The sequence below is a fragment of the Myotis myotis genome, unplaced genomic scaffold (genome assembly GCF_014108235.1).
Source record: "Myotis myotis isolate mMyoMyo1 unplaced genomic scaffold, mMyoMyo1.p scaffold_m19_p_8, whole genome shotgun sequence".
In the NCBI taxonomy this organism is placed as follows: domain Eukaryota; kingdom Metazoa; phylum Chordata; class Mammalia; order Chiroptera; family Vespertilionidae; genus Myotis; species Myotis myotis.
The window spans coordinates 72,117,008-72,132,782 of NW_023416390.1; the positions used below are offsets into that span (position 1 = coordinate 72,117,008).

General features: G+C 38.6%; 1 protein-coding gene across 1 annotated transcript in view; it reads left to right on the top strand.

Annotated features, from left to right (window-relative positions):
• LRP1B (LDL receptor related protein 1B) overlaps window positions 1-15,775 on the top strand; it is a 1,379,523-nt gene that overhangs the window by 1,116,231 nt on the left and 247,517 nt on the right. Inside the window, exons 50-53 of the mRNA XM_036320679.1 lie at window positions 30-152; window positions 1,786-1,905; window positions 7,790-7,918; window positions 12,305-12,427. Of these exons, the coding sequence (XP_036176572.1) occupies window positions 30-152; window positions 1,786-1,905; window positions 7,790-7,918; window positions 12,305-12,427 (495 nt within the window). The remainder of the gene's footprint in view (window positions 1-29; window positions 153-1,785; window positions 1,906-7,789; window positions 7,919-12,304; window positions 12,428-15,775) is intronic.

Below are 15,775 nucleotides of genomic sequence, written 5' to 3' on the forward strand. Positions count from 1 at the left end.
TTGACACTACGTTCTATATTTTGTCACAGTGCAAAACAAACACAAATGTGAAGAAAATTATTTTGGTTGTCCTAGTGGAAGATGCATTTTGAATTCCTGGATATGTGATGGTCAGAAAGACTGTGAAGATGGACTTGATGAATTACACTGTGGTGAGTGAGACATTATACATTGCTTTAACTTTATAAACCATATTATTATTTATATACTGGTCTTCACTTAGGCATTTTATTCAAAATACTGCTAATTAGTTTAACATCAATTTTTATTTTTGTTAAATAATACAAAATGGTATAGACTGAATAGAACATAAAAACTTAAAACAAAGAATTACAATCACCTGTCCTAGTCTTTTAAACTTTTCTGTTTTTCTTAATTATGTCCATCAATTTAAATTGCATACTTATACCTTATTTGTTTTACTTATTACTTTTAGATGCTAATATATTTATTTTCTGATATGAAAAATGAGGATTTAGCTCACACTATTTGTCATACTCCTCCTACCTATAACTGACTATTATTATTCTAAATGTATCAATTAATTTCGTGGATAACTTTAAATAGTATGCTTAAACCTGGATTTTATCCTTCATCACCTACCATTTGATTTCTGTGTGTGTACATTTCATTTCACTTGGTAAGGTAAGAAAGCATTTTTAAAATTTATGTAATAAAACGTATGGTTTTATTTTTTTATTCCAACCCAGCATATATTTTATTGATTTGAGAGACAGAGGAAAGGGGGGGGGGGAGAGAGAGAGAGAGAGAGAGAGAGAGAGAGAGAGAGAGAGAGAGAGAGATGCACCATTGATGTTAGAGAGAAACATGGATCAGTTGCCTCCTGAATGTGCTCTGACCAGTGGAATGTGCCCTGACCAGTGATCGGGGGGTTGGGGCAAGGGCAAGACGAAAACTTTTGAAAATATTGTATAGTGTCAAGATAAAATATATATATATATATATATATATATATATATATATATATATATATATATATATTTACAGCAATTTATATTTTGAAGACTTTAATTTGGAAGCGTTTTATTTTTGGACCTTTCATGGTGATGAAAAAGCTGAGCGGAAGAACAGGCTGAAGGTAGAGGAGAGCAATCACAAACCTGGCTTTGGAAATAAATAAAGTGTACTATTCCTAATGCATCATTTGGTCATAACATACCAGCTGCCCTGCCAATGAATTTGGATGTTATTAGTCAGGCTTAACATTTCTCAAGGGAGAGAAACAAAAACATCAAAATAATAAGTATGCATAGGTATTGTTTAACCATCAAGCTAAAACACCATCAGTCACCTGATTTTTAAAAACAAAAATACTGGTATATGCTGATGTGTCCACCATATTGTAACCTTGCCTAGGATGTAATTTTTCTCTAATTGTTCAAAAATATATTAAAGATTATAAAGAATAACTAGGCCACCCCTGGAATATTTATTTTATATCTGTTCACACCACACTTTTTTTTTTAATGGCAACCTGGAGTAGGGGATTACCATCGTAATGACTAACTCCAAGTCAAACCCTATGAGAACTGTGTTGAAGGAAGAATGTTGCTAACATGGAAACTCAGAGGGAATATGCAAGCTGTTGTCAAAATATTATAGAGCTGTCACAGAGAAGAGGAATTTGCCTTGGTTTATTATAGGATTGTTGATTTTAGTAAAGTCTGGAGAAGAATGTCCTTACTCTCATATTTGTCCTAAGATGGTCCCAAATATATATTTTTTTGTTTGCACCTAAAACAGACATTCTTGTTTGTTTTCTAGATTCTTCATGTTCTTGGAACCAATTTGCTTGTTCTGCACGAAAATGCATATCCAAACACTGGGTGTGTGATGGAGAGGATGACTGCGGAGACGGACTGGATGAAAGTGATAGCATTTGTGGTGAGCTGTTCCTTTGTGCTCTCACTCCATTTTTAGATGCATGTTACATATGTCCTATCATATGTGGGGATCGTGCCAAAACTGGCTCTCCAACATCCCCTGAGGGGTCCTGGATTGTGAGAGGGCACAGGCCAGGCCGAGGGACCCCCTCGGTGCACGATTTTGGCCAGTAAGGGACTGCAGGAGGGCTCCACGGAGTGTCTGGCCTGTCTCACTCAGCCCTGATCAGCCGGACCCCAGCAGCAAGCTTACCTACCAATCAGAGCATCTGCCAACTGGTGGTCAGTGCCCATCATAGCAACTGGTCGACTGGTTGACTGTCTTCCCCCTAGTGGTCAGTGCATGTCATAGTGAGCAGTTGAAGGGCCTTAGCATATCATTAGCATATTACGCTTTGATTGATTGAATGGACAACTGGACAACCGGACACTTAGCATATTAGGCTTTTATTATATAGGATTATTATTGATTTGTCTTCAATGGGAAATAAGGAAGGTGGCTATTATATATTATTTTGAAATGTACTTAAACTCACACACAATACAGTGTACATATAATGTGTTGTAGAACTGTGCACCTGAAACCTGTATAGTTTTGTTAACTAGTGTCATCCCAATAAATTCAATAAAAGGAACAAAATAAAACTTTTTATTCCTTCATATAAAATAAAATAAAATTCAGCTTTGTATAATTAGAGGTATAGTTTTAACACCTATATTTAACTAATGTATGTTAACTACAAAGCCAATAAAATTACTTTTAAATAATAACAAACATATAACAAATAATTTATATGGAATTACTGGATTTCTTAAGGGGTAAAAAGAAGGAAGAAATATTATTTCTATGAATTTATTATACTTGACCAATTTATAATTTATTTTATGTCTATCTGTCTCTCTAATCTGTTTCTATGTATGTTTGTATTTATAGATATACTAGAGGCCCAGTGCACGAAATTCTTGCATTGGGAGGGACCCTAGTGGCTGTCGGCTGCCAGCTGGGTACTCCCTCCCTTCCCCCCTGGTCAAACTCCCCGACAACAATTTGCATACTCTGTTTTTAATATATAGGATACTCTTTACTCATTATAAAAGCTGTATTTCATAGCTCTTTCATCCTCATATTAGAGAGAAAAGCTCTTGAATCATTGAATAAGGTGCACAAATAGAGTTAAGTATACTTACCAATTTATTAAATGTCAGGTGTCTGGTCCACTCTTTAGGTTATGGAAACATGTATATAAGATTTTATAATGTTCAAGCTAACCTGAAGTTCTCTGGAAATAACATAAAATTGGAGCTATCCTTTGAAATCAGACACTTTATTTTCTTGTATTTAAGTTAACCAAAATTTACTTTTTATTTATACAACTGAAACAACTTAGCTATTCAACAGATAAAGGTAAATATAAAAAGATCGCTATGATAAAGCTCTGAAAAGAAATAGAAATCAGCAATCAAGTAGACACCTGGCCAGTGCCTTTTAACTACGTTGTTTCTATTTGCTATTAAATCTTTCTTTAATTTCAACAGAAAAATTAGTTCCTTACAATGGTTTGAGCAAGTTCCCAGTCTTTACAATAATATTGTGTACTCTTTGTTTAACCCTACCTTAAATGGCTCCATTGATAGCTCTATTTTTTTTCTGACTGGGCACTATGTAACAAAATGGATAAATTACCTAAAGTAATACAGTGTTGAATTTTCCAGCTCTGTGATCATGGGCACAGGTCCATTTTATTCCTTATTTCTCAAATGCCTTACCTATTAAGTGGGTACAAAATGATCTATCTTTTTGTCATTCTTGTGATTAACTAACATGACAAGTGTGAATTTGTTCCCTTCTCTTTTGTTATATTTCTTCTGCTTCCTCCTTTATTTTTCAGTTATTTTCACATCTATCATTATTGTCACTGGCAATATTATTGCTGTGTCCATTGTTATCACTATGCCTATATCTATCAGTGTCCTGAGAATATTTTTTAAAAGATTAAAATCGTAAAGGACATGTTTGCCTGTTTTCAAAACACTCAGTCAATTTAATTTAATTACAGACTGAATGTTGTATAGTAACCATCAAGCTGGTGACAAATAAAAATTACTGTTTTAGACCAAATATCAGTCAATGATCCAAACCTAATATTTTAGTATTGGAAAGGAACTTTATAAGTAGTTTATCTCCATGGTTCTCAACCTTGAGTGCACAAAATGTCCTTCTCAAAGTGTGTTGAAATGTCGATTCTTAATCCCCATCTCCAAATATTCTAATGAGGGCTGTAAACACACTCTTCCTTAAGCAGAGATCTGAGGATCCTATTTGGAAATCATAGTGTAGTCCCTTTCCATCATTTGATCATAAAAAAAGAGAAACTCACAGAGGTTAATATATTTGCCGAGGTCTCAGAGGATTAGAAATGACAGAGCTAGGAACAGAATTCAGATTTTTGAAATACTTACTAAATAAGAGAGTAACTCTTACCAATCAAACCTTGTGTCTGCATATGTGCACAGGATGGATCTGGCAGAGTTCCTTCAGCTTGTCTTCCTTCTCTCTGGGGATTCATATCCCTGAGGAAGTCAGTGTGTCTTCGGATGAGCGGTAACTGAGGAATGAAGCCATGGGTATTTTTCATTGGGACATTTTCTTTCCAATTGACTATGATGTTTTGACATGCTCTTAACATAAAAACTGTTGAACAGTATCAAGGGAGCCAGAAAATTAGCTGCATGAAGCCTTATGCCATTTCATAGTTTGAGGTATCTGACTAATTATGTAGTCATAACCTACATTTTGCAGACAGTGAAATTCAGACGCCAGTCTTCTCCAAGGTCAGACAGAATTAAATTTCTCAACAGCCAAATCAATGCTATGTCTATTATGCCTACCTTGAGAATAAATTAGGGTAATAATAAAAACGTAGGCCAGAAGCAGAAAAAAGTTCATTTTTAAATCTCAAGCTTAATAACAAAAATATTATAGAAATTAGAGCACAAATTGAGAGTATAATGGTGAAAGTTACACTATGTTCTTATGGCAACCTTGAGAAGATAGATATGAAGAATAAATAATATAAAAATAAATTCTGTAGGAAGATAATTTTATTTTAAAAGGTACTAACGACATAACAGGTAGCAGGTAAATTCATTTTTAAATGGCAGCAACATTTATTTAATAGTTTTTATTATTTTCTCCAGTAACAGATATCATATTAAACTTCATTCTATTAACACTTATCCTCAATCAAATGAGCAAATTTGAATTATCTGGGGGACTTTTCAGCATTCATTTGCCATCCTGTTCTCCAAACGAAAGTCTATGTAAAGGCAAGGCCTATTTATGTTGGAAAAGGTCACTAGGGGGTTCTGTTTTCTCACCCTGCTGCCCCCTCATATTACAACATGGCGTTGAAAGCAATGGCATTTATGCTCCTAATAACTCTGTGGCCCAGAAGATGATATTGATAATCCAATAATCCATGTTGATTATTGCTTAAATGTTTGGAAACAAATATCTTTACTCAATCTACTCAGTCTTTTTCTTCCTGGGAATATTAATGTTTTCTGAAAAATCTTAACACTATGATTTTTAGAAACTTTTTCATGGGCAGTTTTTGGTCACAAGAAAAGTGAAATTAAAGAATAGTTGGATTTGAGGATCCAATTACTAATTAACTCAACAAAATCCTATCTAATAATAGAGAAACATGGTAATTAGCCATAACTTCGCTACCCTTCCCATTGGCTAATCAGCAAGATATGCAAATTAACTGCCAGCCAAGATGGCAGCCAGCAGCCAGGCAGCTGAAGCGAACATGAGGCTTGCTTGCTCTAGTGATGGAGGAAGCCAAGGTTCCCCACCAGCCGCAGCCCAGCTCTGAACTCCGGGTGCAAAAATGTTGCAATTATAGAACCTAAACAAACCCCAGGTACCTGCTTTCAGCCAGCACAGCCTCAGAGCTTAAAGAGGCCAGTGATGGCAACAGAGTTTCAATTATAGAATCTAAACAAACCCAGATACCTGCTTTCAGCTGGCAACGGCCTCAGAGCTGGAGCCGGCTCTCAGCTCCAGTGACAGCTATAGAAGGTAAATAAATCCTAGAATAAAAAAAAAAAGAAAAAAGGAGAGGCTGGGAGCTTCAGTCGCCCGCCAGCCTGAAAACAGCCCTCAGCCCCTCACCCAGACTGGCAAGGCACCCCAGTGGGGACCCCCACCCTGAAGGGGGTGTGACCAGCTGCAAACAGCCATCATCCCCTCATCCAGGCTGGCCAGGTACCCAAGCGGTACCCCCACCCTGATCCGGGACACCCTTCAGGGCAAACCAGCCGGCCCCCACCCGTGCACCAGGCCTCTATCCTATATAGTAAATGGGTAATATGCAATCTGACCCTAACAGCAGAAGGACTGGGAATGACTGATCACTATGACACACACTGACCACCAGGGGGCAGACGCTCAATGCAGAAGCTTCCCTCTGGTGGTCAGGGCGCTCTCACATGGGAGGAGCTCTGCTCAGCCACAAGCCAGGCTGATGGCTGCCAGTACAGCGGTGGTGGTGGGAGCCTCTCCTGCCTCCTCAGCAGCGCTAAGGATGTCCGACTGCAGTTTAGGCCTGCTCCATGCTGGCAAGTGGACATCCCCCGAGGGATTGCCGGGCTGCCAGAGGGATGTCTGATTGCCATCTTAGGCCCAATTCGCCAGGGAGCAGGCCTAAGCCAGCAGGTGGTCATTCCCTGAGGGGTCCCAGACTGTGAGAGGGCACAGGCTGGGCTAAGGGAACCCCCTACCCTCCAAATGCACAAATTTTTGTGTACCGGGCCTCTAGTCTATATATATATATATATAAAAGACTAATATGCAAAGTGTCCCCTCAGGAGTTCGATCGCTTGCTGTGATATGAGCTGGCCACCAGGGGGAGGTGCGGAATGAAGGAAGGCCCTGGCTGGCAGCCGGAAGCAGGGGAAGGAAGGCACCAGCTGGTAGCTGGCAGCTGGAAAGCCCCGATCGGCCCTGATTGCTGTCCAGGCCTAGGGACCGTACCCGTGCACGATTTTCTGCACTGGGCCTCTAGTTTTTATATACTAGTAAATAACAAACAAAGGTGCCATTCAATATGTATAGCTATACTTGGGGCTAAGGAAACATCCTGAGAAAGAATCATTTTCTAATTTTTCTTTTATGCTTACCCTATGCCCATGTAAGGAGGAACGAAGAGGAAGCATCTATGACTTTTTGAATTTACAAGTCAATAAGCATTTACTTTTTTTGCAGTGTATATTTGAAAAACAACATCATTCAAATAAAGGAACATTAAATTGATAAAGCAGAGAAAATATAGTTTCTGTTTATCAAGTGTGTAAAAATAAAGAGAATATGCATACGTTTATTCTTTTCAACAACACAGAGTGGGGATTAACAATAATGGCAGAAGTGGTTAAGACAAGGTGCTTAGATTTGCAATTTCCTTTTCTGTGAAATGAGGTTAATAGCAATTCCACTGTTTGGGGTTGTTGTGAGTATTAAATGAGTTATTATGTTAAGTGAAAATCCTGATTATGTTCAGTTCTTTTAAACATTTCTTTTTCAGTTTATTCAAAGTTCTGTGACATTCTGTGCTTTGCTATATTTTACAAAGAGAAAATATCATTATTTTCAGCCAGGTAGCTTTCATAGATATAACTGAAGTTATAAAGGAATGCATTTTGAGAGAGAAATGTGTAAACATCTATAGGAGAAGGATACTATTTGATGATTCCAAGTAACTTCAGTCTCTTCCTTGTCAGCAACATTTGTCTGCCTCCCTTCTTTCTATAGGGAATGTCAATGGTAGACTTTTTCCAGCAGACACGCAGTGACCTTCATGCATCTTTCCTTTGGGTTTCAGGTGCCATCACCTGTGCGGCCGACATGTTCAGTTGCCAGGGCTCCCACGCCTGTGTGCCACGACACTGGCTGTGTGACGGTGAGCGGGACTGTCCGAATGGAAGCGACGAGCTCTCCACAGCGGGCTGCGGTATGGACTCGCGTGGGGCTGTGTGTGTAGGAAAGCGGCCGCACATCCTCACACATTTGCTTGTGGACTGCTCACCATATCACATTCCTCTCACTTTCTCACCCCCTGGACTCACAGGTAGTGTCAGAACTAATGAGGTGGGATGTTCATCATAGCAGTTCAGCAAGTCCTCTGATCCCTTCAAAGCCGTTCAAACGTGCACAATTGGGTTACGCATTTTAAAATCTTTTTTTTTCTTTTTGATGAACACGGATTTATCATTTCACTTTTGAGATAATGTAACTCCCTGATATGTGTGTGAGTGCGGTAGGGTTGTTACTTTCTATTTAGCATCTTCTACCCTGACCCCTCTCCCCCGCCATAACAACTTTTAGATTTGCTCATTCCAGATATTCTGTAAATGGCTTCTGTGATCCCAAGTAACTACTGATCAGAAGGTCAGTGAACACCTATTAGCCCTATGGATAGGGTATTAACCCTCAGGTCAGGTAAAAATAGTGTGGATATAGCTGAATGAAGCTGGGGGATCAGAGGTACACTTGTGGAGGTCACACAATTTACTATGTTTCTGACTCTAGGTAACCTCAGGAAATTTACAGGGAATTACTTAACAATAAAAATTTAGATAAATGCCTTTGCATGATCAAGAAAATGTAGAGACTGAATATTTGAATATGGGTCCCAAGGTCGCATAGGGAATCTGCCCAGCTGAGCAATTGATCAAAAACATGGCTGTGAACTCTGCTCATTAAAAGTGAATTCTGCCAACCGTCACTCCAATGACCTGCCTTCAGGTTTTGAAAACTGTATTTGAAGCCATAATGTAAGTGTGTGTGTATATGGTGTGTGTATAAGGGGAATAGCTAAAGCAGAGAGGAGAAAGAACACTGTGAGCAGGCTTATGTGCACAGAATCCATGCTACTGTAGAATAATTCACTTTGATCTTGAAACGGATGTGTGTGTCTGTAAAGGTCAATGGGGCCGCTGAGGGCTACATAATGAAGGATTGCGCATCAATTCAGGGATCCAGATGGTCCCAGTATAGTGTTGCTATTGTAACAGTTAACAGTCTGGGAGGCATATTAACACTTTGGGCCACATGGGTGCTATTAAGTAAATTATTCTCAAATACAATAAATTGTCCTCAAGTGATCTGAAACTGTTAATGCCAAATAAGCCTCTGTTGCTTAGTGTTTTAAAGAACAATTCATGTATTAGAATTGGCATAATTCACTGGAGTTATATAAGCTGTTGCACATTTCAAAGTTAGAACTTATTAGTAACTGAGTTTTACTTTAATTATAATGGGCAATTTGTAATGCTGGTTCTATCTGGCTTTCATATTGTTTTTTTAAATAAGTTTCTTGAAAATAAATCATACTTGACTAGATATATATATATTTTTGTTTTGCCTATTCATGTAGCTGTTTCAGTCATTATTGAGTTGAAAACAGAGATTTTCTTTCTTTGTAGAGTTTGAGACAGCCTTGGGTAGGGAACTGATAGGCATGTAAGAGAATAATTATAATACCTCAAGTGTTAGAAAAAATCTTATAAAATAAAAGCCTAATATGCAAATTGTCCCCTTAACCAATTCAACTGCTTGCTATGATGTGAGCTGACCACCAGGGAGTGGCACAGAACATGGCGGGCGTTGGCAACGCACTGCAACCTCTCTCTGGCTATCTGGGGGCGGGGGTGACAGGACGGAGGTGCAGTGAGAATGTGGCGTATCCACCAAGCTTGCTCTCCCTCCCCCTGCTACCCTCCCCGGGGATGCCAGGGCTCATGCGCCCGGGAACCCCCCCCCCCCCCACGCCGTCATGCTCAGGTGCCAGGCGGCCATGAGGAGCTCACCCCATACCCACACGGCCTCTTTTGGGCGAGCTGTGCCATAGCTGCTGGTACCGCAAGGGCTGGTTGGGCTCCCTGTGGGTTTATGCAGGAGCAGGTCTGCGAGGCTGGCTGGGTGAGCACACACTGCCTGCCCGGCTTCTGTGCAGCGCTGCTGGGCAGCCCAGAGGCCCAAGCTGCACCCCAGCCTGTGGTGTCCGGCTGCGCTCACCACATCTCAGCGTGGGGACTCAAGCTTGGTGACTTAGGCAGAGGCGTGCAGGCAGAGGCCCGGGGGCCCAGGTGGGGCCCAGGTGCTGCCCAGGGTCCAGAGGTCAGCTGGGATTTGCCCTTCCACAGTAGATGCTTGCACTTTGATCACCAGCCAGGACTAGGGATCACACCTGTGCACGAATTTCATGCACCGGGCATCTAGTATATATATAAAATATAGTAGGTCATCACAAAGAAATATATAAAAAGCCTAGAAATCTCATGGAAGGGCTTCAATAAAAAAGCAAAGCTATAATCTGAGTTATAAAGTTCAAAGAGAAGAAAGAGTTATTTTGGATTGAGGAAGGTGCCTCTTAAGACATAGAAGGGAAAGGTTGGAAGGCATCTAAACTTTTTCAAGTGTTCATTATATGTCCATTATATTTGGTGGGTGCTTTTATTTACATTAGCGAATTCCCACAATATCTCAGTGAAGTGTTTTTGGCGATCTTCCAAAAATAATTGTCAGGTAGAAATTTAAAGAGCATCTAGGCATTTGAGTACATAAAATGAGCTGATCTCCTTCTTACAATTTACCTAGTTCTTACAAAAAAATTGTCAGGTAGATTTTATTTTCTTCATTAAATGCATAAAGAAACAGATGCACAGTTCAGAGGGTGTGGGTCAGTGGTTGAGCATCAACCCTGAACCAGGAGGTCACGGTTCGATTCTCTGTCAGGGCACATGTTGGAGTTATGGGCTTGATCCCCACCCAGTAGGGGACATGCAGGAGGCAGCCGGTCAATGATTCTCTCTCATCATTGATATGTCTATCTCTCCCTCTCCCTTCCTCTCTTAAAAAAAATAAATAAATAAATATGCACAAAGAAGATAAATAGCTTTCTCAGGATACAAATGTAAGAGGTAGAGTGACTTTTTGCAAAGCCTTTCTCTTTCCCGTATATGATGATGAGAATTAAGATATAATCAACATATAACATGGTATTAGTTTTAGGTATATAACATGATTTGATATATGAAGCAGGGGGTCCCTCGGGGGTGAGGACAACAGAGCCCCAACGTGCTAGGGCGTCTGCATGCACGACTCCAGAGAACAGGTTCGGTGACGCAGATCCATTTTGTTGTGGAACTACAGGGGTATATATAGCATGAGGGGACCAATCAGAGGGAGACACGTTGCTACAGGCGACCAATGGCTGGGGTACTGTGCACGTGGCTCTAGGAGTTTGTTCAGGCAGGCATTGCTACTTCCTGGTGTGCTGAGGAAGCAAGTCATGGTGGAGTGTGCGCACACAATTGCATCAGCCGCAGTGCTGAGACATGCTTCCCGAGCTCTACGTACAGATATATGCATATTTTGTGAAATGATAACCGCAATAAGAGAGTGAACATTCATTATATAGCAGATTATTGACATTAGAAATCTCTCAAACCTTGAATTTTATCATAGCACTTATCCTTTAAATGTAAGAAAATGTAATTAAAAAATGTTTATATGATCTCTTCAAACCTCTATGATTCCATGCACATTATATAAAAATTTATTTCATCTGTACAATTTGCCATTTTTTGAACATCTGCTGAAATTTTAAAGCCCATTTTGATCAACCATTTTTTCCCACTGGTAAGGACCCTTGCTAGATAGAGCACAAATTTCATGGGTCACTTTTCTTAAAGGATTGATATTTTGTTTCCTAATTTAATGTGATACTTGTGGTTGTGCCCATCACACCTTAAGTATTAACCTATTTCAACTCTTGAAATCACCTATTTTATTTTATTTTGAAAACAGTAACTTTCTCAGACTTATTCTTTCACTTTTTAATGAGCATTGGCACTTGTTGGTATTTTCAGGTTCATTTTTTGACAAATAAAGCAAGGTTTTTATCCCTTACTAGCATTGGTGCAGAAGAGAGAAAAACTCAGCGACATTATTACACTTAACTTTTTAAATTTTTATGTATGTATGTATTTATATTAATCTTTATTGTTAAATCACATAATGAACCTTTGGATTCCACCTTTAGCAAACTTACAAATTGCTCAAAGGCCTGAAATTTTGGGTTCACTCTAGAACAGTTGAATGCATTAATACTAAAACTTTGAATTGCCTATCTATTTATATTTATATATTCCAAAATATTAATGTGTATTAATACATGTTGTTAACTTATCTGATATGTTGAATATTACATAAAGTTTCATTCTAAATAACTATGGATTACTGAGTATAACAACAAACATTCTCTAAGCTCCTAAGATAGGGGAAGATAAAACAGGACCTCATTTAACTTCGTTTTTTGTGATGTCTTCCTTAGCTCCCAATAATACGTGTGACGAGAATGCTTTCATGTGCCGTAATAAAGTATGTGTGCCCAAGCAGTTTGTTTGTGACCATGACGATGACTGCGGAGATGGCTCTGATGAGTCTCAGCAGTGTGGTAAGTGGACCTCAACTTCTCCTGGAAACAGCCTCGGGCTCTATATTAGTCTTTTTAATGACTCAAAGAATATATAAATGAATAACAAATACAAAGGTACACATTCGTGAACATCATGAAAGACATTTAAATACAGTTATACACAGACATCCCACATGTAACCTCTTTAAGCTCCACAATAATTATGCATTTACTTGGAAAACATACCTTCTTGCAGTGTATTCTTATCAGGAACTAAAAATGTTTCTAAAACTATATTTGGTTTTACGTACTTGGAAGTACACAAAGATAACATGCTGCCATCTATCTAGTTCATTCTTACAGCCAACTCAAATCTCTAAGTGAGAGAGAAAGTGCAATTCACAACTACTGGGATAACTGGATACTGAGCATTTTCCTCTCACTTTATCTTATTGACACATGTACTTATTTCTTAAGATGTAATATTATGATGAGCTCTATCTTTTCACTACATTTATAAAGTGATAAGATAAAAATATATGTAGTGAAAAGATAAATCTATAACATTATATACTTAAATAAAATGTCAATACAAATGTGTACATAACTCTTTTTTTCATTTTTTTCTCTCTTTAATGATTAAGGTATTACATATGTGACCTTATCCCCCCATTTCTCCCCCATCCCCCCACTCATGCCCTCACCCCCCTGGTGTCTATGTCCATTGGTTAGGCTTATATGCATGCCTACAAATCCTTTGGTTGATCTCTCCCCCTTACCCCTACCCTTCCCTACCTTTCCTCTGAGTTTTGATGGTCTGATGGATGCTTCCCTGTCTCTGGATCTGTTTTTGTCCATCAGTTTATGTTGTTCATTATATTCCACAAATGAGTGAGATTATTTGATATTTATCTTTCTCTGACCGTCTTATTTCGCTTAGCATAGTGCTCTCCTTTTCTATCCATGCTGTTGCAAATGGTAAAAGTTCCTTCTTTTTCACCGCAGCATAGTATTCCATTGTGTAGATGTACCATAGTTTTTTAATGCACTCATCTGCTGATGGGCAGTTAGGCTGGTTCCAAATCTTAGCTATGGTAAATTGTGCTACTATGAACATAGGGGTACATATATCCTTTCTGATTGGTGTTTCTAGTTTTTGGGATATATTCCTAGAAGTGGGATCACTGGGTCAAATGGGAGTTCCATTTTTAGTTTTTTGAGGAAACTCTATACTCTAAACTCTGTTCTTCACAGTGGCTGCACCAGTCTGCATGCCCACTAGCAGTGCAGGAGGGTTCCTTTTTCCCCCCATCCTCGTCAGCGCTGGTCGTTTGTTGATATGTTGATGCTAGCCATTCTGACAGGTGTGAGGTGGTATCTCATTGTTGTTTTGATTTGCATCTCTCGGATGATTAGTGACTTTGAGCATGTTTTCATGTGTTTCTTGGCCTTCTATATGTCCTCTTTCAAAAAGTATCTATTTAGGTCCGTTGCCCATTTTTTGATTGGATTGTTTATCTTCCTTTCTTTAAGTTGTATGAGTTCCCTGTAAATGTTGCAGATTAAACCCTTATCAGTGATAACATTGGCAAATATGTTCTCCTATGCAGTGGGCTTTCTTGTTGTTTTGTAGATGGTTTTTTTTTTTGCTGTGCAGAAGCCTTTTATTTTGATGTAGCCCCATGTGTTTATTTTCTCTTTAGTTTCCATTGCCCTAGGAGCTCTATCGGTGAAGATATTATTTCAGCATCTGTCTGAGATTTTGCTGCCATTGGATTCCTGTAATATTTTTATGGTTTCCCATCTTATGTTTAAGTCCTTTATCCATTTTGAGTTTATTTTTGTGTATGGTGTAAGTTGGTGGTCTAGTTTCATTTTTTTGCATGTATCTGTCCAATATTCCCAACAGCATTTATTGAAGAGACTGTCTTGACTCCATTGTATGACTCCATACATAACTTTTGAGGAAAAAATCAGTATATTAAAAATTCCCAGTTGAAGTTCTAACCTTATGTAAACCTACTCTTTTGGTAAACTATTTAAATGTCTACCAGAATAAATACAAAATGAGAAGCCATGAAATCTACATACACCCACTAAAGGCACTCGATTTAGTGCCTCCTTTGTCCTGCCTGTGTAGTGTCTACAGCCTTGGTCTTTAATATGAGTCTCTTTGAATTCAGTGGATATCAGTTTTATGATCATTCCACCATTAAGTCATAGATCCAAAGTGATATTTTAAAAGTTACATTATAATTCAAGATTTAATTCTGTATGTCTGATTGAATATATTTCCTCTGCTAGATACTATATTTTGGTTGATATGGAGATGAATGAGACAGAGACCCCACTAGAAAAACTCATCAAAAAAATAGAAATACAATATCGTATAACATATATTTGTCATGTAGGAATAAGTATCTCAATACATGAGCTGAGAAAATGATTTTTTTAATTAAATCTTTATTGTCAGATTATTACAGTTGTTCCACTTTTTTACTCCTATAGCTCCCCTCCACCTGGTTCCCAGCCCACCCTCTGCCCTTACCCTCCACACTGTCCTCACCCATAGGTGTACAATTTTTGTCCAGTCTCTTCCTGCACCCCCACACCCCTTTCCCCCCGAGAACTGTCAGTCCACTCCCTTTCTATGTCCCTGATTCTATTATATTCACCAGTTTATTCTGTTCATCATATTATTTATTCACCTGATTTTTAGATTCACTTGTAGATAGATATGTATTTGTTGTTCATAATTTTTATCTTTACCTTTTTCTTCTTCTTCCTCTTCTTAAAGGATACCTTTCAGCATTTCATATAATACTGGTTTGGTGGTGATGAACTCCTTTAGCTTTTTCTTATCTGTGAAGCTCTTTATCTGACCTTCAATTCTGAATGATAGCTTTGCTGGATAAAGTAATCTTGGTTGTAGGTTCTTGCTACACATAACTTTGAATATTTCTTGCCACTCCCTTCTGGCCTGCATAGTTTCTATTGAGAAATCAGCTGACAATCTTATGGGTACTCCCTTGTAGGTAACTGACTTTTTTCTCTTGCTGCTTTTAAGATTCTCTCTTTGTCTTTTGCTCTTGGCATTTTAATTATGATGTGTCTTGGTGTGGTCCTCTTTGGATTCCTTTTGTTTGGGGTTCTCTGCGTTTCCTGGACTTGTAAGTCTATTTCTTTCACCAGGTAGGGGAAGTTTTCTGTCATTATTACTTCAAATAGGTTTTCAATATCTTGCTCTCTCTCTTCTTATGGCACCCCCATAATTCAAATGTTGGTGCACTTGAAGTTGTACCAGAGGCTCCTTACACTATCTTCATTTTTTTGGATTCTTTTTTCTTTTTGTTTTTCTGATTGGGTGTTTTTTGCTTCTTTGTATTT